This window comes from Pseudophryne corroboree, chromosome 6, assembly GCF_028390025.1.
Source record: "Pseudophryne corroboree isolate aPseCor3 chromosome 6, aPseCor3.hap2, whole genome shotgun sequence".
In the NCBI taxonomy this organism is placed as follows: domain Eukaryota; kingdom Metazoa; phylum Chordata; class Amphibia; order Anura; family Myobatrachidae; genus Pseudophryne; species Pseudophryne corroboree.
Window position 1 is genome coordinate 121,687,238 of NC_086449.1, and position 12,842 is coordinate 121,700,079.

Here is a 12,842-nt window from a genome sequence, read left to right on the forward strand (position 1 = left end):
GTTTTTTTCTGTGCACATCCCTGTCCTCTTTCTAAGCATCTGACGATAAACAAACGTGTGTCATGATGACTGGTCACACGCACAGTACTGCAGGACTGTAGACACAGGCATGCGCTGGAGCCGGCATCCAACTGCTGTCTAATCACTGACAGCCTTCCCGGAGTATTCAGCCAGCCCACCTCTCTGACAGTTTCGATGAAGCTCGCAGTCCGCCACAAATGCCCTTTATACAGCCTTGTCGGCGGGCCCCCTGAGACTAAAGGGGGGTACTCACAGAGCGATCGCTGCTTAAAATCTAAGCAATCTGACTAGATTGCTTAGATTTTAAGCCTGATCGCTCCGTGTGTACCCCCTACAGCGATAGCGATGCGCAGCCCCGCGCATCGCTATTGCTAGATTGGCCTGCCGTGCAGGCCAATCTAGCAGGTCGCTCATTTCACCCGCTGGGTGAAACCCCCCGTCTCCCCCCACACGCTCAGCACACATCGCGCTGTGCTGAACGGCGGGAGAGATGTGTGCTGAGCGGTTTGCTCAGCACATATCTCTCCCGCATCGGCCAGTGAGTACTGGCCTTAACAGGGCCGGTTGCCTTGTGGTAAATCCTCCTATGCATAGCACGGGATCCGGTCTGAAGATCGACAGTGTCTAGGTCGACAATGTTTAGGTCGACCACTATAGGTCGACAGTCACTAGGTCGACATGGATGGAAGGTCAACAGGGTTTCTAGGTCGACATGTGCTAGGTCGACAGGTCTAAAGGTCGACATGAGTTTTTCACATTTTTTTTCTTTTTTTTTATTTTTTTCATACTTAACGATCCACGTGGACTACGATTGGAACGGTAAAGTGTGCCAAGCGAAGCGGTAGCGGAGCGAAGGCACCATGCTCGAAGCATGGCGAGCGTAGCGAGCCATGCGAGGGGACGCGGTGCACTAATTTGGGATCCCGGTCACTCTACGAAGAAAACGACAAAAAAAAAAAATCCTCATGTCGACCTTTAGACCTGTCGACCTAGCACATGTCGACCTAGAAACCCTGTCGACCTTCCATCCATGTCGACCTAGTGACTGTCGACCTATAGTGGTCGACCTAAACATTGTCGACCTAGACACTGTCGATTTGATGAACCACACCCGCATAGCACTGTCACCCAGCAATGCCTGGACGGCTGCTGTATTGCTCCCGTGCGTAAGCGGTACAGGAGCAAACATTACAGCTGTTTGTTAAATACTGAAAGGAGGACATAACCCCTTTGGCTCACCAGCTTTCGAGTAACCTCCCATGCTGGAACTTGTAGTTACATTATTGCTGGAGAGACACGGGTTATCTGAGCTAGCCCAACCTCCTAAACACACAGATGTCCTACATACGTATATTATCACTCACCTGAGTATTCTCACTTATTTGCTGTCTATTGGTGGTTGGCTCGGGGCTGCCACCTGCTGGAGACATTGAAGTTGTTACAGCATACTATACAGTAACTGAACCTACTGTACTTACAGTTCCTTATCACCTCCAAACCTCTCAGGGACATTTCAGAAAACTGTTGCACAGGAAAATGTGATGTAACTTACAGCAACATATAACACATTTATTTTTATATTAAAAACTCTACTATAAAAATAAATATTGTCTAATTGATTGCTGCTTATTTCAGTATATTTTGAGTGAAGGGGCTCATGCATCTGGCATCTATCGGGGCAATTCCGCATTCTGCCTATGCCCGAGTTGGGTGATCAGCAAAATCCACCATGGTGGACAATCTCAATTTGCCGATTTTTAACATGCTGGATTTTGCCAAATCCCCATTCATTGGAGTTTGCCGATCGGTATCTGTGAATCGCCCCTTGGATGTATGGCCCGTATGGTAAATGTACTGTAATAGCATGTGCGATGCAACTAGCAGCGAGTTGCCAACGAGTCCGGCCCAATGTTTTAAAGGGGCAATCATTTAAAAGACAAAACCACCTTCACACTTGAATGTTCTGAGCTTCTTACTTATAGCACCACCATGTTCTGTGACACAATCTGTTCTCTATTCCTCGTTAGCTGGTGTCATAACTTCTAACCTAATGCGAGTATAACAGTGTCACTTTGTACCATGCGTAATACCGGCCTTATACTATCCGCCTCACCTGATGGGACCGAAGACCTCTGGATTAGAATTTCCTGTGGAAAGAGGGAAAGTGAGATACAGCAGACCTCAGGCTGGCACACATACTGTATTGTACACTTTAGTCCTGATTCCCGTCGGACGTGTGTTCAGTGGTTTCCCGGGCTGCACATGAGCCACGATGGCTACTCCACAGGGGCAAAGATCCAAATTGCATTGCGATCCGGCAACTTAGATGGGTGTTTCTGGGCGGTAGCTGGGGGGTGCGGGCTGTCGTGATGGTGTCAGCAACTGCGTGCACTGCACCGGCGCCATGGTGAGTCTTACATTCTGCACCTTCCATAGGCCGAAGGTGTGTTAATAGTGTGTCTTTGTATGCAAATCAGCAGAATTGCGCTGCAGCACCACTGTCTGAATAGGATGCCCATTGGCCAAGCCATTAACATAAAGACTGAATTAGCATCCACCTCTGTATCGCCCCCTATACCATGTCATTGGGCCCCACCCCTGTAGCTTTAAAATTCTGCGATTTGCAGGTTCATAAGTATCACTAAGCTCCGTCCCCTCAAAATGAAGCAGTGATTCCCGGAATAATCTCCGCATCTTGTCTGCTTCACTAGGATGTGGGACATCTGACTACTCTTCCAGGGGTTACCGGAGACTCCAGAAAAATCAGGAGTCTCCCGCAACTTCCGTGAGAGTAGGCAAATATGCTATATGCAGATATACAAAGCTGAGATTGCACACATTCCAAAAAGGTAACATAAGAAGCAACCACAAATCAGAAAGAAGGGAATGTAAAGAGGCCAAGAAATCAATGATTACAAAATAGAAATACTCTTGTTCTAACTAATCTGGAAGGCAAATCCTAAGTGTAGACAAAAGACCATACACTTATCTCCTCTTTAATTACGTGGCCTGTAGTAGACAGTTGTTATGTCTTGGCCACACAAAAATTTTTTTTTTTGGGGGGGTTTGTTTACCAAAGAAATGTACCCCACACACTTGTGAGATATCAGGTACAATCCTTAGATTTCGACCGCATCTGTGGGATAAATCAAAGGATTGTATGCACATTTTAGGTACCACGGGACGCGATGCGCAGGCACGCTGGTCGAATCTCGCGTCTCAAGATATGTGAGTGCTGCACTTAAATATTGCGCGATGGGCACCCCCCGGGAGCGGTCAGAGGCCGCACCCACTCGGTCAGAGGCCGCTCCCACTCGGCGGTGTCATGCCCATCACGTGATCACCATGCGATCTATCGCATGATCGCATGGTAATCACTTTGGCAGTACAGGTGCGATGCCCCGCGAGTGCATAACCCGTGTGGCTGTGCGTTGTAAATAGGCCCAGTTGGAATAATCCGGGGCGAGTACCCGGTATTCCAACTCGGGTAGTTTGTAGGGTTGAACACGGGTTCAACCCGGCAAACTGTGCAGTGTAAATGGGAGCTGGGTCGCATCGACACGGCTCCCGTTTACAGTGAATGGACAGGCGGCGCTTGGAGATCATGTGATATCCAAGCGCCGTCCCTGCTGCGTCACTGGCAACGTCACCGGCAATATTCCGGGTTGGAGACGGCAGCGTGAAAGGGGCCTGAGGCGGGTCGCAGCCGGGTAACATCTGTGTCAGGCTCCCGGCTGCGAGCCGCCTCATTTGGTGTAAAAGGGGCATTACTGAGGCTAATGGTCATGTAGCCAATGATTGGGCAATATAAACATTGGACTACAGCCCTGGTGCACATTTTACATGTGGCTTATGACACATAACCAGCACCAGGTCCTGTATTATCTCTCATGTCTGATAGATAAGACCTCTCATATACAGCACTTATAGAGACCCTCATGTTACTGAAGCAGTGCAGAGTAATAACAGCCATTATATGACCCAGTTGGGGCCCATAGAGGCCAAATCTAACACGTTGCAGATAACTGGGAGTCACAGGACTGGCAATAGATTTTATCCACTGAATAAATTCACACACTTCCCAGCAAAGGTCACGTCCTGCCCCCTTCATGCCATGCTGCAGCAGATGGTAACAAGCTGCATATATGGAGATGTTTAAGAGAAATACACTTCCAGGACCTGATATAATATAAACTGGGCGAACGTTTTGCTTCTGATCCAAGAACAATAAAGTTTGTCCAAAACTCTAATGAGTCAGAAAAAAAACAGATAATTTTATCCATTCTGATATGTTTAATGGCCAAAACATACGAACTGTGAGATGAGAGCAGCCCAGCCCCCCAGAGCATGCTGGGAGGACGGGTCTGACACCTACTGCACCTTAAGGGACACATGTGAAACACAGGTTAAAGAATATTTATAATTAATAAACTATTCATAATACAATTTATGTTGCATGTGGGGTCTATTTAATAAACAAAAAAGAAAATACTTTACTCCAGCATGACAAATGGAGAAAGTCTAAAATATAATTTTTATATATATTTTTTTAAAGTATAGAGAAAAGTGCCTTTGTTTAAAAATTCCAGCAGCCCCCATAGTTTTCAGTGGTGGCTGCGCCCAAACAATATATAGCTGAGTGATGGGAAGCGTCTATCAAAATATCAAAAACCCAAACGCAATCCCTCGGACTCGCTCACATGTGCGAGGTATCAGGGGGAGTCTTCTCCACGCTGAGGCCATTTCTTTTCGCATGGACTATCTCGCTACTTAGTTCTATACAAATATGGTGAAAAACTAATGGCGAAAAACACAGATAATATCCAGCTGTATATAGCTAGTTTTAGTAAATAGACCTCTAATGCTGGTATCCAGGGGTAGGCAGCTGGGTGTGCTTCAGCCTGGTAATGGTTCAGCATGCTGGTCATTGTAGTTCAGCTAAAATAATTTTAAGTCAAACTATGGGGGACATTTACTAAGCAGTGAAAAGAGCGGAGAAGTGAGCCAGTGTAGAAGTGCCAATGGCAACCAATCAGCACTGAAGTAACATCTATAATTTGCATACTATAAAATTATACAGAGCTGCTGATTGGTTGATGAGGCAGCTTCTCCACTGGCTCACTTCTCTGCTCTTATCACTGCTTAGTAAATGTCCCCCTATGTTCTCTAGACAAATAGGACACAACTGGTGCAGGAATATTGGGGGTAATTTCAAGTTGATCGCAGCAGGATTTTTGATAGCAATTGGGCAAAACCATGTGCATTGCAGGGGAGGCAGATATAACGTGCAGAAAGAGTTAGATTTGGGTGGGTTATTTTATTTCTGTGCAGGGTAATACTGGTTGCTTTATTTTTACACTGCAAATTAGATTGCAGATTGAACACACCCCACCCAAATCTAACTCTCTCTCACATGTTCTATCTGCCTCCCCTGCAGTGCACATGGTTTTGCCCAATTGCTAACAAAAATCCTGCTGCGATCACCTTGGAATTACCCCCATTATCCATAATTGCTTCTCTAACCCATGCAGGATATACAGTAGTATCTTATATAAGCGGTTCTGCTTTCAACAGCCCTATAACCTTTATATTGCTGCCACAGCAGTTATCTCTTCTGACTATCCCTTATCCTGGCCCTGCTGGAACATTACAGAAAGCCAACTGCTTCGGGTTCAAAGGGCTTGAGAAGCCAAGGGGTGTATTCAACATCATATTTGTTATTGCAGTAAAAGGTATAATTAAATTATCACTGCCATACAATCACCTGTCACTATAACTTAACCATTATTTTATCACAAAGCCAGGTGAGCGATATTTGCCTGGCACAGCAAGTAATATCTGAGCATGTGCCTGGGCTAGGGACTCTGATAGGGTGAACGACTATTTTTGTCCATTTTGCATTTTTTGGGAGCAAATGGTCGATTGCCATTTGCTGTCATCCATTACCAAATTTTAATTTCAACCAGATTATATCATATTTGCCTACTCTCCCCGGAGCTGTGGGAGGCTCCTGTTTTTTGGGGTAGCCCCCCACACCCCCGGAAGAGTTGGCAGGTCTCCAGCATCCTGCTCGCACCATAGTGATGCGGGCAGGATGGAGAGATAATTTCCCATATTCGCGGGTCCGTGGGGTGGGGAAGGGGTTAAAATGACACACATTGCATAATTTTGGCCCCACCCCCTTCCCGCGGACCCATAAATTGCGGCATTTTCCAATGTGGGGCTTGATGATGTCAGAGCCCGCCCCCCGAAGTCTCCTGCAGCGTCTCCTCTCCGGGCTTTTCCTGGAGAGGAGAAATCGAGAGTAGGCAAGTATGGATTATATTCCTGAACAGGTGGAGAAATCAGTGATTTCTCTGCATATTGCTTGTAACTAAGGGTCTAATTCAGACCTGACTGCAGCAGCAAATTTGTTAGCAAATGCGCAAAACCATGAGGGTCATCCTGACCCGATCGCACGCTGCAGTTTATCGCAGCGGTGCGATCGGGTCAGAAGTGCGCATGCGCCGGCGCATGCCAGATGTCCGAAGGCCGTCGGGCCGCTACGATTGCCTCTGCCTGATTGACAGGCAGAGGCGGTCGCTGGGCGGGGGGAGCGGAACGGCGGCATTTGGTCGCCGTTTCGTGGGCACGGTCTGGCCACGGGGGGCGGGCCGCAGCGGCTGACATCACACACAGCCGCTGCGGGCCGGGGAGCGATGAGTAGCTCCCGGCCAGCACGCTAAAGCTGCACTGGTTGGGAGCTACTCTTGAAGTGCAAATGTGCGATGCCTTTGCACTTCTGCGGTGGGGGGGGGGGGGGGGGGGGAGAGCAGAGCCGGCCATAGGCATAGGCAAACTAGGCAATTGCCTAGGGCATTTGATATGCCTAGGGGCATCATCAGCTTCTGCTGATTAAAATGATATGCAGCATGCCTATATTCTGTGTGTAGCATTTCATATGCAGATACAGCCACAGTCTCACACAGTATATAGGCATGCTGCATATCATTTTAATCAGCGGAAGCTGCTTGTGCATCCTAGCCACATAGTAATGCAAATATGATGCATTTTCATTAAAAAAAAAGGTGCCCGACGTTAGCATTGAGGCAAGATTTATGAGGACACATCTGTATCCAAGCAGAGGCAGAGGTCACAGTGTTAGTGGCAGTGTGAGTGCTGTGTGCATGTGAGTGGGTTGGTTGTGCAGTATTGTTCAGAATATGTGTAAGAAGCATTATGTGTGTCATGTAAAAATGCATTAATAATGTGCAACATATGTGTAAGGGGCACTATGTGTGTCATTATGTGTATAAGGGCATTAATAATGTGTGGCATATGTGTAACAGGGTACTACTGTATGTGTCATTATGTGTATAGGGGCACTAATAATGTGCAGCAAATGTGTAGGGGGCACTATGTGTGTCATTATGTGTATAAGGGCATTAATAATGTGTGGCATATGTGTAAGGGACATTATGTGTAAAAGGGCATTAATAAAAGTTGTCATAATGTGTAAGGTGCATTATGTTTATAAGGACATTAATAAAGTGTCTCATATGTGTAAGGGGCATTACTGTGTGGAATTATGTGTATAAATGCCTTACTAATGTGTGGCATTATGTGTATAAGGTGGTCTGCTATGTGGTGTAACGCATAGAAAGGGCACTACTGTGTGGTCTAATGTGAATAAAGAGCAATATGGTGTGGTGGAATGTGAATAAGGAGCAATTCAGTGTGATGCAATGTGAATAAGGGGCTCTACTGTGAGGAGTAACGTTTAAGGTAAAGTGATACTACTGTGGGATGTAATATGAATTATGGACACTATCGCATGATCAAATGTGAATAAAGTTGCAGTACTGTGTAGCGTAATTGAAATTGGGGTTACTATTGTGGGGCCATGCCCCTTGCCAGCAAAAACACAACCCATTTTGGGCTGTGCGCAAAATGTGCGAACTGTTCGTATATTAAAATATAGGGGGTACAAACCCCAAAATAAGGACTGCTATGGGTGAGGGGTGATGGTGCTGGGAAAGAGGTGCAAGGTCAGAGGCGGAACCAGCGGTTGTGCTAGGGGGCACCAGCCAAAATCTTGCCTAGGGCATCATATTGGTTAGGGCCGGCTCTGGGGGGGAGGGGCGGCACTGACATGCGGGGCGGGATAGCCCTGTGCTGGGCGTCCCCCTGCATGTCAGTGTGAATGATCGTAGCTGTGCTAAATTTAGCACAGCTACGATCATCGCGGAATTACCCCCCCATGTGCACTGCAGGTGGGGCAGATGTAACATGTGCAGAGAGAGTTAGATTTGGGTGGGGTGTGTTCACACTGAAATCTTAATTGTAGTGTAAAAATAAACAGCCAGTGTTTACCCTGCACAGAAACAATATAACCCACCCAAATCTAACTCTCTCTGCACATGTTATATCTGCCCCCCTGCAGTGCACATGGTTTTGCCCATTTGCTAACAAATTTTCTGCTGCAATCAGGTCTGAATTAGTCCCTAAATGCGGTGAAAACAAAAGTATTGCTAAAATGCTGGGGGGGAAAAAGCTTTCTTTTATGAAATAGACCTTTGGGCAGGTGCGGGGACTCTGGCCATGTGCATTGGCTAGGGGATTCTGCAGGGGTACAATATATCGTTATGGGCAGAGCAGGGCTCAGGTCATGTGCAGGGGCTTAGGGAGAGGGGGCTATGGGCAGGTGTGGGGACTTGGGTCGGTTGCAGGGACTCCAGACATGTGCAAGGGTTAGAGGTATGTGTGGAGACTTGGGGCATGTGTGGGGGCATGTGCAGTGACTAAGAGTAGGTGTAGATATTTAGGGCATGTGGAGGGGTACAGGCTGGATATGGAAGTCCCGGGCATTTGCAGGGGCACATGGTATATGCCAAGACTTAGGGAAGGGGTGGGTACTTCAGACTTGCCTACTCTCCCGGAATGGCCGGGAGGCTCCCGAAAATCGGGTGACCCTCCCGGCCCCCCGGAAGAACAGGCAAGTCTCCCGATTTCAGGGGTTCCCCACTGCCCGGCCGCCCACTTAGCGAGTAAAGTGGGCGGTCCGGGCAGGCGATGACGCGATTCTTGTTGAATCGCATCATCATAGCGGGGGGGGGGGGGGCTTACGTGACGCGATCCCGCAACCACGCCCCCGTCCCGCCTCCGCCACGCCCCGTCACGCCTCTGGCCCACCCCCCCTCTGCACGCCCCATCACTGCCCGCCCCCCTCTTGAGCCGACCTGGCTGCTCTCTCCCGGAGAGAGCAGCCAGAAAGTCGGCAAGTATGGGGTACTTGAGGCAGGTGCGGGATCAGGGCTTCAGAGCATGTGTGAACTGAGAGCTTGTGGTTTTTTCCACTTCAAAAAATAATGCTTTTTTTCTGGACAGTAGTCTCTTTGAGGAGCATATTCATCACTTCATCTCTATAAAAGTAGGTGAAAATTAACATTATCACCTACTTTTGTAAAAATTAAGTTTTGGGGCCATTCATCATGAAGGTAAAAAAGGGGCAGACTAGATGGGCCAAGTGGTTCTTATCTGCCATCAAATTCTATGTTTCTATGTTTCTATGTTAAGGTAACGCAGGAGATTTCACTCTCGATCTGTCCTGAGGTCCCCATACACTAGTATGGGCACCTCATTCATCAAGCTCCGAAAATACTATATTTTTGGAGCTTGCTGTGGGATCATTCGCCAGCTACAAAAGGCGAATGCTCCCTCACCCCCGCTGCCACCCCCGCTGCTTACCTATTGAAAGCAGTCCCAGCTTGCGAAGAGGGATCCTTCTGGATCCCTCCGCCCCTGCTCGGCTTCTTCCGCCGGATGCCGGGGGCTTTGTGCACCTGCGTGAACCCTCGTTCACGCAGGCGCACTAGTAAAGGTCCTGACAATTTTTTTCAGCGCTACGAAAGTAGCAGTGAAAGAATTTGTGAAGACAGCTGATTTTCAGTGACTGGACAGTATCCGCATTCAGTGGCTGAGCAGTAGTCTCATTCAGTGGCTGAGCAGTAGAGTCATTATAGTCATATAGTGGTTGGGCAGTAGTCTTATACAGTGGCTGGGCAGTAGTCTAATTCAGTGGCTGGGCAGTATCATACAGTGGCTGGGCAGTAGTGTCATTCAGTGGCTGGGCAGTATTATACAGTGGCTGGGCAGTAGTGTCATTCAGTAGCTGGGCAGTATCATACAGTGGCTGGGCAGTAGTCTCATACAGTGGCTGGGCAGTAGTCTCATTCAGTGGCTGGACAGTAGTCTCATTCAGTGGCTGGGCAGTATTATACAGTGGCTGGGCAGTAGTCTCATTCTGTGGCTGGGCAGTAGTCTCATTCAGTGGCTTGGCAGTAGTCTCATTCAGTGGCTTGGCAGTAGTCTCATTCAGTGGCTGGGCAGTAGAGTCATTATAGTCATATAGTGGTTGGGCAGTAGTCTCATTCAGTGGCTGGGCAGTATTATACAGTGGCTGGGCAGTAGTCTCATACAGTGGCTGGGCAGTAGTCTCATTCAGTGGCTGGGCAGTAGAGTCATTATAGTCATATAGTGGCTGGGCAGTGGTCTCATTCAGTGGCTTGGCAGTAGTCTTATTCAGTGGCTTGGCAGTAGTCTCATTCAGTGGCTTGGCAGTAGTCTCATTCAGTGGCTGGGCAGTAGAGTCATTATAGTCATATAGTGGTTGGGCAGTAGTCTCATTCAGTGGCTGGGCAGTATTATACAGTGGCTGGGCAGTAGTCTCATACAGTGGCTGGGCAGTAGGCTCATTCAGTGGCTGGGCAGTATCATACAGTGGTTGGGCAGTAGTCTCATACAGTGGCTGGGCCGTATTATACAGTGGCTGGGCAGTAGTCTCATACAGTGGCTGGGCAGTAGTCTCATTCAGTGGCTGGGCAGTAGTCTCATTCAGTGGCTGGGCCGTATTATACAGTGGCTGCGCAGTAGTCTCATTCATTTCAAACAGTTTCAGGCAACACAAAATACTTTAACAATCTTATTTTTTTCTTTAGTTTATTCTTCCAGTTAATACCAGCTGAACAAGTATTTCAGCAGTACTTGATAAATAGTATAATCAGGGCTGGCGCAACGCGCTTAGTGAAGTATGCAATGTATTGAGGCACCAGGCACAAGAGGTGCTTTCCCTGCTTCACTACCCTGCCTGCATTATGCGTAAGGGTCACTACTATCACTACTGTGGGCATTATGTGTATAAGGGGCACTACTACAGTGGCAAACTGTGGCATTACAGTAATAGAGTCCCTTATAAACATAATGTCCACAGTAGTAGTGCCTCTTATACTCATAATGACACAGTAGTAATACCCTACTACTGTGTCATTATGTGTATAAGAGGCACTACTACTGTGGACATTATGTTTATAAGGGGCTCTACTACTGGGCTCTACTACTTGCTCTACTGGGCTCTACTTCTTGCATTATTTGTATAAAGGACACTACTACTGTGGGCATTATGTGTATAAGGGGCACTACTACTGTGGGCATTATGTGTATAAGGGGAACTACTACTGTGTCATTATGTATATAAGGGGCACTACTACTGTGTGGCATTGTGTGTATAAGGGGCACTACTGTGTGGCATAAAATGAATAAGGGAAACTGTTATGTGGTATACTGTGAATCATGGGTACTACCTTGAGTATATTGTGAATAAGATTGCACTACTGTGTAGCATAATTTGAATTGGGAGTACTATTGTTTGGCCATGCCCCTTCCTTGTGAGACCACCCATTTTATCGCCACGTACACTCCCTTTATAAAGTATGGGAGGGAGGGCACAAATGAATAGTTTGCAAGGAAGGGGGGCTGAACACCCTAGCACCGCCTCTGATTATAATATTTACATGGGGAAGATGACGAAACCTGTTGTGGTGGTAACCCCTATAATTGATAGGTAGATGCTAGATTCAAGTGGCCTAAGGGACCTTTTACGTCAGGGGGAGGAGCCACAACACAAGGGGTAGGAGATAGGCCAGCAGGATAGTTCCTCTACTATCCACGCCACCAACTATTACCTTTAGTAACCAGGTGGTGAACGAAGCGGAGCGGAGTGAGCCACCGAGCCCGAAGCGTGGCGAACGAAGCAAGCCCGCGAGGGTACTTTTCGGGTACCCTGTTCGGCTGTAGCTCCTCCCCCTGGTGACGTGTCTCCTCCCCTAGTGACGCCAGAAGGTCCCTCCTCAATTGATAGGGCCAAGAGAGAAAAAAGCTCTTTTGTTTTTAAGAAATATAACCTGAACTGTCACTGGATCACATTTTAATTTTGTTCAAAATTACATTCATATGAAATATACATCATACATTAGAGTCTCTGGCCACTTGGTTACACTGGGATTTGTAGTTCAGCGCCAGCTAGAGAGTCCCAGATTGCGTAAACTAAGAAACAGTCCTATTCATCAATATGAAGCAAACCAGTATCACATTTGAGCTTAAGCAACATCTTATTATAGAAGCACTGAAGCATTGCTTATGTAGGAGGTAATTATAGGTTTGGAAATTTACTATTTTGCTTTAAGGTGCATAGATTTTACTTTGTTCTGTAGGAAAGGTGCCAGGGTTGTAATAACTTACATACATCCATTCAGAGGCGGAACTACCGGCAGTGCAAGCAGTGTGTTGCACTGGGGCCCGCCTCTGTCCAGGGGCCCAAGCATGTAATGAGTCAAACTGACTCATTACATGCCGCTGTGCGCTGCGGGCAACCGCTGCCCACAGCGCACAGCCGCCCGGAGAGGAGAGGAGCAGCGGCACTGACGGGGGAAGGAGGAGGAGGGAGGTGAAGGAGGGAGCCGCAGCAGCGCTTTGTTACTGGTGGAGGCGCTGCTGCTGCTGCCCCT

General features: G+C 47.7%; 1 protein-coding gene across 11 annotated transcripts in view; it reads right to left on the reverse strand.

Annotated features, from left to right (window-relative positions):
- The window catches only part of SORBS3 (sorbin and SH3 domain containing 3), a 75,508-nt gene that overhangs the window by 49,258 nt on the left and 13,408 nt on the right, over positions 1 to 12,842 (reverse strand). For 10 of the 11 annotated variants that reach the window (XM_063931796.1, XM_063931786.1, XM_063931793.1 and 7 more), the window contains 2 exons: positions 2,135 to 2,168; positions 1,386 to 1,441 (listed from right to left, as the gene is read on the reverse strand). In XM_063931796.1, the coding sequence (XP_063787866.1) occupies positions 1,386 to 1,441; positions 2,135 to 2,168 (90 nt within the window). The remainder of the gene's footprint in view (positions 1 to 1,385; positions 1,442 to 2,134; positions 2,169 to 12,842) is intronic. The other variant, XM_063931789.1, reaches the window with a different exon arrangement.